This window comes from Malaclemys terrapin, chromosome 22, assembly GCF_027887155.1.
Source record: "Malaclemys terrapin pileata isolate rMalTer1 chromosome 22, rMalTer1.hap1, whole genome shotgun sequence".
In the NCBI taxonomy this organism is placed as follows: Eukaryota; Metazoa; Chordata; order Testudines; family Emydidae; genus Malaclemys; species Malaclemys terrapin.
The window spans coordinates 9,159,823-9,174,990 of NC_071526.1; the positions used below are offsets into that span (position 1 = coordinate 9,159,823).

The following is a 15,168-nucleotide window of genomic DNA, read 5'->3' on the forward strand; positions in this document are numbered from 1 at the left end:
TTGGGTGAAAACGTGTTCTAAACATCATAGGCGCTTTATTACTCACAAAGAAAAAGAGAAGAGAAATACCAACCTATCTGCAAACTGCCATCGGATGCAGACTGCTTGGGCTAGATTTTCAAGCGCTCACCACCCTCCACGAAGGCCAGACCCTTGAGATCTCAGCCGCTCCCTTTACGATCCTTATGGCCTGACTTTGCACGGAGGCCTCTTGAAAATCTGACCCCAAGGGTGGAGGCCGAGCCCTGCTGAAAACTGGCTAATGGAGATGGTAAAATACCAGCCTTGGGTCATCAAAAGGGCCTTCGCTGTGGTAGCTTGGCATTCAGACAGAGTACAGCCCGATTCAGAGGGAATTACTTCGCTGCATGGGCGATGTTTAATAAAGTAACACATTGCATTTCTGTAGCAACCCCCACCCTAGGATCTCAGAGCCCTTTGCAAAGGATATTGAGCTGTGAGATGGGCCAATAGTCTCATCTGCATTTTACAGCAGGGGGAAACTGAGGCAGAGAGAGGGGCAGAAGGTCAGTGGGAAAAGAGTCCAGAAGTCCTGACTCCCACCTCATCTTTCCTACAGCAGGACAAGCAGGGGTCTAAGCAGGTAGAGCTCTCACTGGTCCATCCAAGGAAAAGAAGGAGCTGTCTGTGTGTGTGGGGGTGCTCTCCTGCTTTAACCCGTGGGGGGACACTGCCTGCAGGGCTAGCGCCTGGAAATGAGACTGAATTGCAGGCTGCAGTACCCCAGTAGCACGCGAGATCCCAGCTAAGGGCAAGTTCCCGGTTTACTAGCCCCGCAGAAGGGCTGTTTGCAGTCCGTAGGTCCCCCCAGCGTCAGTAGAGTCCCCAGAGAGAGAGGCTGGCTACTGGGGCCTTATTTTCATGTCCACGTATTTGTAAGAGTAGTGGTACCCCTTCCCGGTGGACCAGTTGATCCCGTCGGCATAGGAGGTGTGTTCACCTTTGAGGTACAGCCCGTTGAGGTTGGAGGAGTGGCACTGCCCATACCACCAGCTGCCTTTGTAGAGGATGGCACAGCTGCCCCCAAAGGTGTCGTGGTCTTTGTCCCGCGTGGAGAACCCCAGATTGTTGTGTCCAGAGAGAGAATCTCCTGCAAGGGGCAGAAGGCAAATACACACACGGCTTGGCCTGCGGCATCTTCATTCCATGCCAAACTCACGGCCTTCGCATGAGGGCAAAGGCTTTCCCCAGCTGGAGTCATAACAAAGAGCCTTGCCTCTAGGTCACCGGTTCAAATCCAGCCCCTGTCTCTTTGCATATTATTATTCATTAGTAGGAAGCATCCCGCATGGGGCCCGGATTTGCACGGTCATTTACACTTGTGCAAAGACTCACACTGGTCTGATCTGGCAGCATTTGGGTGTAAATGCTGACCCAAAGTGCAGGGACCATAGAGAATAAGGCCCTAGTCCTGTAGTCCTTCCCCTGGCTGTCTGCTGGCTGGTGTGAAATGAGTTTGGTGGGTCACAGGAGACAGGCGGTGCCCATCCACCACTGGAGCCCCCAGCCTCACTCACACCCTGGCTGGAGCTAGCACTGGCCCCATAACATTTACTAGATGAATTTTGCTACGTTATCCAGATAAAGTCGCCTAGAAATTCCCCTTCCTCCACCAGTTCTAGCTGGAAACTCTCGGCAGAGAAGCCAAGGCCTGAGCGGCCTGCAGACACTGGGCTGCCTTCCCACTCCTAGAGCTGGTCCCTCCAGGGCTGGGCTGAGGCCCTGTGGACATGCAGGGGGGGGTGCTCCTACAGACACCGCCCCGGCTGGACCTGGTGCGTGGTGGGGGCAGGCTGGGGCTCTTCACCAGTGCTAAGACAGTCACAATGGAGGGCTGAGGGATCCTAGCCCGGCCTCCCCGCCTCGCCCAGCTGGTATTTCATCCTTGGGAACCACCAGTGGTGGCTTTCCTATGTGACAACTCCAGCAGCCAATCCCCACTCAAGGCGTCTCCCCCAGCTAGGTGGGGAAGGTGCTGGGCCCCGCCCATTATCCTCGTGATCGAGAAATCCAGTCGGTAGCTTGCAAACTCTTAGGGGACGTCTGCACGGCAGCTGGGCACTGGGATTCCCGGCGCAGGCAGGTGCACGCTAGCTTTGCTCGAGGGCGCACGCTAGAAGTAGCCGGGTGGCTCACGGCAGCCCAGCCAGTCGCTCAGGGCACACACCGAGTACGTCCCCAGGACCCCCAGCGGGGTCATATTGGGAGGCCAGCCCCAGCAGCTGCGGCCACACGGCAGTTTCCAGTGCGCTAACTTGAGCGGCGCTAGCGCCCGTACAGCCTCCCGAGCGGGGATTCGCACCCGCAGTGTAGGCGTTCCCTCCGTAACCGTGAGAAACCAACGCTGCTTCCTCCACCTCGTCGAGTTTCGCTAACGGTCACGGAGGCGAGGGGCAGGGAGGGCACGGACAGGAACCAGAGACAGTGGTTCCCCCACCCAGCTTTGCTAATGGGATCCTGACCTGCACATACCCCCCCCTCCAGCCCCGCAAATGCACCTCAGTCCTGTAGCAGTCCCTTCTGCCTGACAGCTGTTACTGCTCCTCTCCCACGGTCTGGTGGGGTGGCCGCTATTGATTTGTCTGTGACATGCTCGGTTACCCTTGTCCTTAATGCTCTGACAGAGTGTCATGGGGAGACTGCAGGCTCGGGGACAGATCCTCAGCAGCCCTCACTCCAGTCTTTTACGCCAGGGAAAGGCTGCCCCCTGGTGACGAGCTAGCCTCATGCAACTAAGCCTTCCCCGTCTGAAGATCTGGGCTCCGCCACCAGAGAGGCCACTGGCACCCTGCATTAGAGGGCAAAGCCACCAGAGCGAGCTGAAACACTGCGGCACAGATGCCAGGTTCTGCTCAGGAGGGGCCGAGGCGTGTAATAGCAAGGAGGGGGTGCCGCTAACTGGCCCCCGCTCACCCTGCAGCAGCAGGCCTGAGTGGAAGTCGCTCGGTAACTCACCCATGCTGCCAGCCAAGTAGGAGCCCAAGGCAAGCGTGTAGTTTTCCCTTTCGCTCAGCATCTTGAAGCTGCTGTACTTGGCAAACGTGCTGGACTCATTGAAGTCCCTGGCATCAATCCGCAGCTGGTAGGTCCCTGAGGCCGAAAGGACAGCAAGGCATCAAAGTCCCAGCATTGCTGGAGAGAGCGGCCGTGGCCCGAGACCAACGCCTTTTCCTCCCACGCCGCGGGAGCAGGAGCTACATTCACTGTGGGAAGATGCAGTCCCCCTGCGGGTTGGGGCAGCCTGGGGACACAAGGATGGGAAACCCCGGAGGAAATGGAGGTGGGAGTCTCCCCTGGGCCGGTGCCTGTACAGGAGGGGCTAGGGGCTGTGATGCCATGGTGGGGAACTAAGCCGAGGAAGCACCTGATGTCTGAAAGGGGTCTGGATTTTCCTGATCACACCAGCTCTGAGCCGTCTCCTTTTGGAGCTCACTAGCTACCACCAAGCTCTGTTGGGGGTTAAACCTTTCTAGGAACCCTCCCCAGCATGCATTGCGGCTAGCTGGCCCTTTAAACTCTGGGGCAGACAAGCTGCTCCAGCCTGGCCTTCTCTTCTTTCCAGAGGGAGATTTGGTAGCGGCCTGGTCCCAGGAGGAGGGGCACGCCCAGATCCTGATCCCTGCTATGCTTGGGTAGATCTGGGGTAGCTCTCTTAACGTCAGTGATTTTACGCCTCAGTCCAGCCTTCCCCTGCTCTCTCCCTGTGACTGCTCCCTTCTCAGCTGGGTGGCGAGAAGTCTCCTTACCGGTGCTGGTGAGAAGGTGGATGTTGTCGTTGCCCAGCCAGAACTCCGATGCTTGGTTTCCAAACCCTCTTTTGTAGGCCTCCCAGCCCCGATAGAAATCCACCGACCCATCCTGCCGCCGCTGGAACACCTGGAAGGCAAGGGGCAGGTCACGCCCAAACTCAGCGAGCGCCGGGGAGCTGGGCAGTACCCAATCCTGCTGCTGAAACGGTGGGGGGGAATCTCCCAGTGAGCCCAATGTCCATCCTTCAGATCTCAGTAAACAGCTGTCTCCACACTGCAGGATCTTATGTGGCGCCTACCGCCAAGGGGCACCAGCAGGGTTTGGCCCCTAGACCTCCCTCACTACAGGCACAGGGCTCCGTGGCTGGAGGCAAAGGACTAGCACCCAGCGGCTCCTATATCATCGCTGGCAGCCAGAGTTTCAAAGCACTGAGTAGCTGGGACGGGGGCCAGGGAGCACAGCCTTGCTCTGGAGGAGAGGAGATTAATGAGCTCTCCTGGGCTGGTTCAGCTCTTAACGAGGCACATCTGTAAGGTTTGCTCTGCCTGGAGGGGGCGGGTGGGAGCTTAGACAGGGAAAACAGGCCCTGGAAGGGGCAGTGAACAGGGCGAGGACTGCTATGCCCCCGAGAGCGCTGACCACGCAGACAGATCAGCCAAGCGGGAGACAGCCTCTGGCCTCACTGCCCCTGCATTTGCATGGACCAGTGCCCCAGGCTGGAATGAGACCCTAACTAAAGACAGCTGATAAGCCAAGCCCCAAAGGGCTGGCTGCAGAAAGACTGCTGAAGAGACAGGCTCTCGGATTCCCCTCCCTGGCAAGGGAAAGAGAGAGAAAAGGCCCTCCCTTGTTCTGTCTGGAGAGCCCCTCCTGCGCTACAAACAGCGGGAGGATGTTATAAAGAATGTGGCCTGGGCTCTGGTGGGGATTCTGGGAAGTCTCAGCCAAGGTGCTGAGCTCTTTGGCAAGACCGGCTACCTGGTGCCTGCATGAGAGACCAGCTCTTCTGAACATTGCCCCTAACCGGGACCGGCAGCAGAAACTGGTATGTGGACTGGCCACGAGAGGGGCCACAGACCCACTCTGTGCAATGGGGGGGTAACACCAAGTAGGTGGAGGCATGTGTGGGGAGGTGTATTTCCTCCTGTATCCCCTGCTCCCTGGCCTGCTTGAGGGCTAGAAGGACTCACCAGCCAGCCCCCGCCATCCGTTTCCATGTCACAGAAGACGGTCAGCGTTCTCCCCGGTTCGGGGTGGATGGTGTACCAGCCGCTCAGCCCCTCTCCCTGCTCCAGTAGCTCCTTGCAGTTCCTGGCACCTGCTCCTCGGGGGAAACACCAGCTGGGTGAGTTCATTATGGCCAGGGCAGTTAGCAATGTTCAATCCAACACAGGGGTTGGGATGGGGATGGGGGTCCCAGAGCACAAACCACTCTGTCTTGGATGACCCGGGGAGCTGGGCAGGACCCAATCCTGCCGCTGGAGCTGTGGGGGGATTTCTAGTGAGTCCAATGTCCCTCCTTCAGATCTCAGTGAACAGCAAACGGCTGTCTCTCTCCACTGAAGGATCTTATGTAGTGCCTTCTGCCTACCCCTGGGCAGCGGGAAGAATGAATGACATTGGCTTTCACAGCCATCTGCTGGCTCACTGATAAACACACCCCGGTCAGGGACTCTCAGTACGGGGCAACTAATTTTTCTGTACACTGGCTGACAATGAAAAATGTCAGAAACTTTTTGGCAAATCAAAAAGGCAAAGAAATGTTCGGTTTGTTTGGATTTGCTGCCGCGTTGCTGAGGCCGTGGTGGTCCCGTGTTTAGAGTTTCACCATTTGGAAACGTTTGGCTGTTCTGACTAAAATGAAAGGAAATCTGGAAACAAAAACGGCGGCGTGAACCGAAAGATCCAAGCGTTCATTTAGAAAGGGTCAAGATGACATGTGGTGTGTGTGTGTGTGGGGGGGGGGGGTTGTGTTTTTGACTGAAACAATTTGGCAAAAGCAACAATTCTGGAAACATTGGTGTCCCGGAAGCTGCGTTTTTCACAGAAAAGGCGGTCGCCCAGCTGTAACTCGGAGCTGGTCCCTGGCTGTGCGGGGCTGGGATATACAGTAGCTGGGAGGGGTCTCTCCAGCTGGACTGAATAAACACCTGAGGGTGAAATCAGAACTGCAGGTGGTGAGGAATGAACTAGCGGCTACCCGGCTGTTTCATGCTGGAGCTGATGGTAGATGCATTTGAGGGGCCTTAACTGGGGTTTGATGGTGTTCTGGGTCTCTGGAGGAGTAAACTGATGCTAGAGAAAAGGAAAGAAAATGGGCTTAGATGGGGCAGTTGTGTTTGGTGGGGCCTTGGGACATTGTTTGGGGGAGGCCGGACTCTCACTCGGTGGCTTTACTTCATGCTATTAAATTGCAGCTAATGGAGTTACTCCCTTAGCTGGGGTGGTAGCAGCCTGTGCTTTTGGTGTGGGAGGTCCCAGGTTCGATCCCCATGGACGGCCTGTGGCATCTGTGGGTTCGCAGCTGTGTTGGTGCACGAGGGTAGGGTTTGAGGCTGAGGAAGGCGTGTACCTTGCTGCTGAGAGCTGGCAGAACTGCTGGCTTCTCCTGAGGGAAGAGAGAGACAGCCATTGGTAAGACGGGGCATGCAACAGCTGGGCAGTGAGGGGAGGGCAAGGTTGCCGCATGCTCTGGAGAAGGGTGGCTCTCAAATGTCACCTCAGGGTGGTGAAAGGGCCTTGCAGGGGGTGCTGGCAGCAGTGTGGACCTCTGTGAGGCCAGGCTTTCACCCCCAGCCGCTAAGTCCTTCTCCCCGTGCAGGGTAGTGACAATGTCTCTTCTCCAGAGCAGAGGCGGGGCAGGCGATTAGCTCTGGGAATGCAGCCCTCAGACCAGTTTGCAGGCAAGAGTCCAGACATGGCAAGAGAGTTCCCAGGGTGCAGCCGGGGGATAGAGCGGTGAGACTTCCCGAGAGGCCCAGTCCTGCATCCCGTCCTCCCCCAAAGAGTCCCATCGAAGTTACCTTTGTCTCCTTTGGGTCCAGCCTTCCCCATTGCTCCAGGGGAACCCTTCTCGCCTGAAGAAAGAGAGCAGAGGCATGGACCGGGTTCCCTTTATTGTGCCTTTAGCGCTACCTGACAACAGCCTATAAGAGCCAGGCGATGCGGCCGGGGAGCTGGGGGTGGGGAGCAGACTGGATGGGGATTTCTAAGGGGACACAGAGCCTTTTGCTTCTAGGTCATGGGTTCAAATCCAGCCCCGGTGGGTACAATTTATTGGCTCGGGTGAAATGAATGAGCGGCTCAGTCCAATTCCTGGTGGACAGGGGTGTCCGTGCTAGAAAAAATAGCAGAGGTCAAGGATTGGGCAGGCCAAGGTGCCGGCTAGTCTCTGTGTACGTGGTTCACTCGCTCACGGAAGGGATGTTGTGCCAGTGTTTTAGTGGCAGAGACGACTAGCCAAGATCTGCTGGGCACAGACTCCTCGCCAGCCCTTTGACATTTCTGCTGCGCCTTATCCTGTCCCCACTGCCTCTCTGGTCCATTCACAGTGTAAGCCCTTCGGGGCAGGGGCTGTCTGGACAGCACCCAGCCCCCTCCTGGCTCTGACCTATTGTAATCCACATGATCAGTGTTAATAGTAACGCAAGCCTGAGAGTGCAGACGGCCCTGCAGAACTCAAACCTGGATTCTGCCAACCTGTCTGAAGCGTTCCCTGCCCACGCCGAACTATAACCCGAATCTAAAAGCTGCTTTCCCTGGCCAGGCCTGATAGGCTCCTCAGTCCAGCCGCTCCCACTCCCACTCCCCAGTGTGTGTCCCTGAGGAGCTCTGTGTTCTGGTGCAGAGGGCTAGGGCTGTGAGCTTCCTCAAAGCAGTGTCCTGCTGCCTCCCATGAGCTGATCTCCTGCTCTCCATTCTCCTCCTTGGCAACCTGCTCCAAAGACTCTGTGAGCGCGTGCCATGCCTGTCGGGTGCATTAGTGCCGAGCATTCACATGGAGTCTGCCCGTCCCTTTGTCTTGCCTGGGTACGGATGTCTGTCTGGCCTGCTTTATATCGAGACTGTGATTGCTGAGTCCTGACAGCATCCTCTCACCTGGGGGCCCTTGAGGACCTGGATCTCCTTTAGCCCCGGGGAGGCCGTTTGTCCCCGGCATGCCCGGCATTCCTGGGATCCCTGGCTGGCCCTGGAAAAAGCTCTTCTTGTCTGCTCCGCACTGGGATAATTCCTTCAGCTCTGAAAGAGGCGGAGAAGCAGGCTGGAGTGAGGAGAGCAGGCGCGCAGTGCGGTGGTGTCCTGAAGGTAGCGGTAGCCGCACCGCACGGGGCCAGGAAGTGACCAGGGGAAAGGCTCATGTACCTGGGGAGATGCTGAAACTGCAGGATCACGTTTAGTCACTAGGTGTCACCTGGGCTGGTACCAGGCAGACCTGGGCGCGTAGTCAAGTATCTTACAGGGAACACATCTCTTGTCTCTCTGTAGCCCGCTGCCTGTCCATATCATAGCAGCCTGACCTGCTAGCAGCAGCCCTGCGGCCTCCCATGTACAAGGAGTATGTGACACTGGGATTTGGCAGGAAGCGTGAAGGGCCAACCTGAACAGTCAGGGCTGGGAAGTCTGCCCAGACCTCTGCCCTCGTTGGCTTAGGGGCGTAGTTGGCCATGGTGACTGGAAGGAAGCAACTTGATCAGGAGGCCAAGGGTGAGATTCCCTCTCCCTCCCCACCCCAGTAAGACTAGAATTAAACATCACTCCACTGGAGGCTCACAAAGCACTTGGCAAATGTGGATAAATTAAACCTGAATCCCCAGGGTGCAGATTGGGGAAACTGAGGCACACGGAGGCTAAGTGCCTGGCACCAGATGACACAGCAAACGGGCGGTGGAGCCAGGAATCGATCCTAGTTCTCCTGACTCCCAGCCTGTGCTTTCACCCCTAGATATCACCCTGCTCACCCGATATGGACAGTAGTGTTGAGAAGCAGGGGAGGGGTGGGGCCCTGTGTCAGATTTCAGCTGGGGATCAATCCCTGCCTGTGAGCGTCGACCGATCTCCCAACTCGGGAGACAATTTGCCCATTTTAAATGTTGGGAAGTTTAAAGTAATAATTAAAACCTGTATTGGGGGAGGGGAGAGAGCTGGAGCTCGCTGGAAGGTGGGGATGGGCTCATCACAACGTCGCTGGCTATTTTCTGAGCCCCCAAAGACGTTCTAGGCACCTCTCCAACCGAGTAATGAGACTTTCCCTGCCCCAGCAGGTTCCCAAGCAAGATTTAAGAGTATAGAACAGGTGAGGGGCCTAACCAGACTAAGGGGGGTGGGTGGGGGAGGGAGGGAGAGGCAGGACAAACATGGCTGGAGTGCTGTCACCTGGTTACACGATCAATATACCTGTGCTCCTTGGATCTGTGTGGTGGTGGGGATGGGCAAGTGTTGAGGAGGAGGGAGAAAGGATGAGACTGGTGTCTGACTTCAGGGAGAGAAGTAACATTAGCCACGTTTGGCAGATGGGGAAACTGAGGCACAGAATGATTCAGTGACTTGTCCAGGGCCACACAGTCAGAGGCTAGAGCTGGAATGGTCCTGATGCCCTGCTTCATCCTCTGCCTGTTAGACCACAGCTGATCCTCTCTAGACGGGACACAACCTCTGGATTCACTCCTCAGTTCCTTGCTCTCAAGTGCAAAACGTCCCCCACGCATGGCTCCAAGGAGTGACTTCCTGGGCAGTGTCTCCCCAGACAGAGCCCATCCCTCAGGGTCTCCTAGCTTCTCGGCACCAGCAACAGGGAGCCCAGCCCACGGTGTTAGTTGCCGGCTGGGGGAGGCTGACAGCCTGACGCGGAGGTGAGCACGGCTAAACCCAGCCATGCATGAACCTCTGCTCCAGCTACAGGTGGGATTGCTTAAACAAATCCCTGGGGGTGTGGGTGTCTCTCCCCACCTTCCCCCACCCATGGGGCTGTGGGTGTCTCCCCACCTCCTTACCATTATTCTGATCCAAACCCCTCTCCGGTCAGGTCCTTTCCATGGACTCCAAGGGGCTTTGCCTTGCCTTTCAGGGGCGGGGAGTGGGGCGGACTGACCTGGGAATATTGTGTGGGAGTTGTATTGAGACTGTCTGCAGTGGGGCTGGGATACCAGGGTGAGGCTATCTGAGCATGTAACCTGAGCCCAGGATGGGGGTTGGGGCCAGGTGACACCTTTGGCCCGGGAAGCTGGACGAGGGCTGCGGGCAGGGCTGACGAGAGGTGGGGGGAAGCCGGTACAAATTACTGAGGCCTGGCAGTCCGGAAGGGGGCCCGGCTTCCCCCTTCGGCCCGCCCTTGCTGGGGGGCCTGAAAAAATTCTGGGCCTGGCTTCCCCCCCCCCTCGTCGGCCCTGTTTAGTTGGTCCACCCTGGCTGGAGGGCCCAAAAAATTTTTTTCACCAGGGCCCGAACCCGCTCTCGGCGGCCCTGGCTGGGGGAGGTGGCTGGAGGAGACTGCTGGAGGGGTTTTAGTTTGGAGCTGGCTGGGGAAATGGAGGGAACCCCAAAGCTGAGGGATAAGCTCCCCACCCCCCTGGGACTTGATTGAAGGGTCCTGGTTGTTCTACAAGCTCTGTTTGGGACTGTGTTCCTGTCGTCTAATAAACCTTCCGCTTTACTGGCTGGCTGAGAGTCCCGGTGAATCGCGGGAATTGGGGGTGCAAGGCCCTGACTCCCCCACACTCTGTGACAGGGAGCATCCTGCCTGTCCGGCGGGGAGCTCCTCAGAGATGCGGCTGCCCCAGCAATGTCCCGTTGCGGCTCCTCTTCAGAGCCTGCTCCCTGCTGGAGCCCATGAGTGTTGGACTGCGTTTGGCCCCCAGTTTGTAGAACAAAACGCCACAAAGGGATCCCCAAGGGTGCTGAGTACCCCCAACACCTGCTGACTTCAATGGGAGCTCTCAGCTCTGCCCTGGATTCAGCTACTCACGTGCACAGCAGCTGGACTCTGTCTCCTGGGCAAGGCCTGCTCTAGGGCCAGTAGCAGCCATCAGGAATGCCAGGGCGAGGAGAAGGCCCGTGGAAGACTTCATCTTGCCCTGCTGCCCCCACGCCGTTACCCCTCGGGCTGCCTGACTGCTCTGTCTCTTATACCCTGCTGACTTTCCCGGCAGCCAAACACCCGTATTGTGTAATGCCTGTTCTGCTGGGAGGCCAGCCTTTCTCAATGAGCGTGTGGCGCAAGAGTTGGGCTCAGAGGTTCCGCTAGCTACGGATATGGCGGAATGCGATATCTCGCTGTCAGTCATCCTCTGTTTGCACTTTCGGCCCAACTAAATCCCCTCTGCTGCTTCTTCTGAACTTCCTGTCCTGAGCTATGATGTGGCATTGATCACGCTGTTAAACAGCTGCTGCGCTCCACCCCAGAATTGGCTTCATTCTGGTGGCTGGTAAGTTCATTCCTGTTTGAAAGGCAGCCTGGCTCGGGGGAATGAGGTCAGGACTGAGTGCCCCAGAACACCTGAATGCTAATCTTGGCTCTGCTATTGACCCACTCAGAGGCCTTGGGCGTGTCTCTTTCCCCATTTGCGAAATGGGTAACACATGCTTTCCTCCCCCCCCCCCCCCCCCCAAGCTGCTGTGAAAAGGACGGTTCGCCGGGGGGGGGTGTTAGTATTACATTTCTATGGTGCCTTTCATTCCCAAGGACAGCATCTGTCTATCTAACATCTGGAACTTGTAAAGAACCTTCACTACAGCCTTGGCCTTGGCAAACCACATAGACAGGCGTCCCTTCATGCAGCCACCTCTGGGGTGGAACGTGGTGGCTGTTTAACAGCGCAGAACAATCAACAGGGCAGTTTAGGACAGGAAGTGAAGGAAATCTCATGGCCAAGGAATAGTTTAGGGGAGCAAACTGGAAATGGGTCAGAACACCAGGGTTAACACCCCTATCCCTGCAGAAAGTGCCATGGGACCCGGAACGACCACGCAGATCCAGGACCCCAGGGGACTGGCTCAGCACCGAGGCAAAGGGAAGAGCAGCAACCACGACACCGCTAACCCCACCCTGCTTGCAGCACCTGGGTTTCCTCGAAGTCTGGTCAAGCGCTGACACAGCCTGCCCCTGCTTGGCTTTGGCGAGGTTATGTGTTTATTGAGGCGCCTACGGACCCACCAGGGATGCGCTAGGAGCTGTACAAACACTCAGCCGAGCTCCCAGCCTGAAGGGACGTGGCTTCGGGTTCACAGCTCTCCAGTGATAGCGGCGGGAGGGTAAGGAGCCCTTCAGCTTCAGGGATCACTCCCCTCCCTGCGGAGTTGTGCTGCGCTGCGGGGGTCGGGGCGTTATTGATGCTGGACCAGGACTGAGCTTCCAGAACAGAGGGAGGGGAGAGGAGGAGCTGCCGGGGAGCAACTGGTACCAGCCAGTTGGTGGGGAATCGGGTGTGGGGGTGCCTTCGCTCACAGTGCGGAGGGGTCTTCAGCTGCCCTCTGGCACAACCGAGGCAGCAGCCCCTTCTGGGGCCGCAGGGGAGCAGGCTTTGATCTTGCTCTTGGTCCCAGCAGCGTAAATCATGAGCCGCTCCATTAAAGTCCCTGGAATGACTCCGGTGCTAAGCCCATGCAAGGGGGATCAGAATCAGGCCCACAGGGGCAGCCTCCTTCCAAGGTTACGGTGCCGTCCCCTTCCTCGAGGTGTCAGAGAAGGTAGGAGAAGCTTGTCTAGTCGCCATGGGTAGAACTGCCCTTCTCCCCAGGGCTCACCTGCAGCAGAGGCGAACGGTCTGCTGGGCCTGTTCGCTTTCGGTCCAGGGAAAGCGACAGTGACTCGAGGGCGCCTGCTCACAAGCAGCCTCTCCGAAGAAAATGGAAGTGCGTCTCAAAGCGGCTTCTGGCCTGGGAAAAGCATCACCGCCCCCCACAGGGATCAAACTCCCCCTGCTGCCCCTTCACGCCCTGCTGGAGGGTCTGAAATTAAACGCAGCTGGCTCCCACTGCAGCTACTTCTCCTCCAAGCCAGCACAATATCTACTCCTCCAGCCAGAGAGCCCCACGGGGAACATTAACCAAGCCTGAGAAATCTCATCAGCGGTAAGCTCCAATTTACAGATGGGTAAACTGAGGCCTGGGGTGCTGATGTGGTTTACGCTGAGTCCTGGCATGAGTCAGTGGCAGAGGCGGAAGTAGAACCCAGGAGTCCTGAGGCACAAGCGCCTGTCCCGTTACCAATGTACAACAGCTGTCACTGGTGCTAAGCTGTGAACTGCCCACTGATGCACTGAGAAAACCCCATGCAATCCCCACTTCCTCCTTCTAGGTGCTTCTTGCTGTTTTGTTCTCATTTTACTCCACTGATTGCAACACCCCTGTACCGCTGGGCTGGGGGAGGATTCCTGACTGTCAGTTCCCACTGAACAAACATTGAATTTCTCTGTTTTTCCAAGAGCAGCAGCAATTGGCCCACAGCCTGGCTGCCTTTTGTTTTGCTCACCTGTCTATGCACCAGCCTTAACATCAGTCAGGGCATTTTGGGGACGGGGGGGTGGGAGGGGCTCTGGGGTGGACTCCTCGCTGCAGCTCGCTGGTTTTCTCGCTCCCGTCACAGACCGCTACAGCCTGTGCTCACGCTGTTCCTTTGTTACTGGAAATATGTCAGCAATGCTGCCAGGCAAAGTAGGACTGGGGCAAAGTTCAGTTGCTGGGAGCAAACAGAAATCTACGTGTCCTGAGCCAGGGCAGGCCAGTGGAGACTGGAAGGGGAATTGTTTTTCTTCCCTTTTGGGGGAGGTTGGCTGCAGTGCTTGTTATGGGAGCTGGATGCAAAGTTCTGGTCAGTCCCAGATCAGGTATAAGCCAGCCACTGGTGGGCTGAGGTTTGGGTGATGTTCATCACACCAGTGGCGCCACACACCAGACCCTGGGGCAGGTAGAGCCGGGGCAGGAGTAGTGTTGGTAGAACCGGAATGTTCTTGTGACGTTTATTCTGTCGCGCCTTGGATTGATAACTGGTGGGCTTTCCTTAAGGTGAACCCGGGCTGTACCTGCTCTGCCGGTGCGTTCCTGGGAGCGTTGCTCTTTGCTTGCACTATTGTTGAGGACACCTGATCCACCCAGCTCTCTCCTTCAGCCCCAGCACAGGAAGTCCTCTTAAATCTGGAAAGTTTCCTTAAACCCAAAATCACAGACCGTGTCTGTTCAGCCCCCCACTGGCCATTCCACCCCTGGATGCAGGTGTCCCTCCAGACTGTGTCCAAGGGGTTCCCTGGAGGGAAGGAGAACCCCGAGTGAGGCAGTGCCTATACCCAGGGGGTGATGGCAGGCCCACCCCACCCAAGGCAGAACAGTTGTTAGCACAATTAACCTGATAGGTGGCAACAGGGTCTGGGAGCAAGCAGACATAGGGCCTGGACCCGGAGCAATGGGCTGGCCCAGATTCCCCCACCAGACTATCTGGAGTGGCGTGAGGACAGCTGATCAGGGGGACTTTGGTATCGTGGAAGGGGAGGATGATAGTGACCCGGCCAGAGGGCTGAACCACGAAGAGGGAGCACCCTGGCTTCTGGGGTGGGGGGCACGGTGCGAAGAAGGGGGCATCAGACTGGAGTGGAGCTAATCCCCAGACGCAGCCACAAAGAGGCGCCCCACGGGTGAGTGAACCCTGTGGCACAGGGACCGAACCTCAGTGGGTATAAACTGGCATAGCTCCTGTCATGAACATACAGCTAAGGGTAGCCTAAAATCCCTCCTTTACCTGTAAAGGGTTAAGAAGCTCAAATAACCTGGTTGGCACCCAAACGAAAGGACCAATAAGGGAAGAAGATACTTTCAAATCTGTGGGGGAAGGTTTTTGCTTTGGGCTCTGTATTGTTGTTCTCTCTGAGACAGAGAGAGAGATCAAGCAAGTAATCCGGCTCCCACTGAAATGATACATCTAACATTACAGAAATAGCAAGTAATAGCAAGGAAATGTTAGATTATCTTTTGTTTTAGCTTGTGAATTTTCCCTGTGCTAAGAGGGAGGTTTATTCCTATTTTTTTGTAACGTTAAAGTTTTGCCTAGAGGGAAATCCTCTGTGTTTTAAATCTTATTACACTGTAAAATTACCTTCCATCCTGATTTTACAGAGGTGCTTCTTTTACTTTTTTCTTTATTATAAAGTTCTGTTTTCAAGAATCTGATTGGGTTTTTAGTGTCCTAAAAACCCAAGGGTCTGGTCTGTGCTCACCTTGGTTACCTATTTAGTTGGTTTATTCTCCAGCCTCCCCAGGAAAGGGGGTGAAGGGGCTTAGGGGGACATTTTGGGGAAACAGGAACTCCAAGTGGTCCTTTTCCTGAATCTTTGTCTAACTTATTTGGTGGTGGCAGCGATTCCATTCCAGGGCAAGGAATTTGTGCCTTGGGGAAGTTTTTAACCTAAGCTG

At 56.4% G+C, this 15,168-nt stretch overlaps 1 protein-coding gene across 5 annotated transcripts; it reads right to left on the minus strand.

Annotated features, from left to right (window-relative positions):
* Positions 1-13: 13 nt before the first annotated feature.
* LOC128827860 (ryncolin-1-like) lies at positions 14-13,263 on the minus strand. 5 transcript variants are annotated; one of them, XM_054012046.1, is made up of 8 exons: positions 13,238-13,263; positions 7,870-8,010; positions 6,795-6,848; positions 6,344-6,379; positions 4,962-5,095; positions 3,768-3,897; positions 2,977-3,111; positions 14-1,111 (listed from the first exon to the last, which is right to left on the minus strand). In XM_054012046.1, exons 2-8 carry the CDS (start codon positions 7,937-7,939, stop codon positions 864-866), a joined length of 807 nt encoding a protein of 268 aa, XP_053868021.1. In that variant the 5' UTR covers positions 7,940-8,010; positions 13,238-13,263; the 3' UTR covers positions 14-863. The 5 variants fall into 5 exon arrangements, with proteins under 5 accessions (XP_053868021.1, XP_053868016.1, XP_053868018.1 ...); XM_054012041.1 differs by lacking the exon at positions 13,238-13,263 and adding an exon at positions 10,733-11,021; XM_054012043.1 differs by lacking the exon at positions 13,238-13,263 and adding an exon at positions 10,733-11,018 and having other exon boundaries at positions 4,962-5,092.
* Between the last annotated feature and the right edge of the window lie 1,905 nt (positions 13,264-15,168).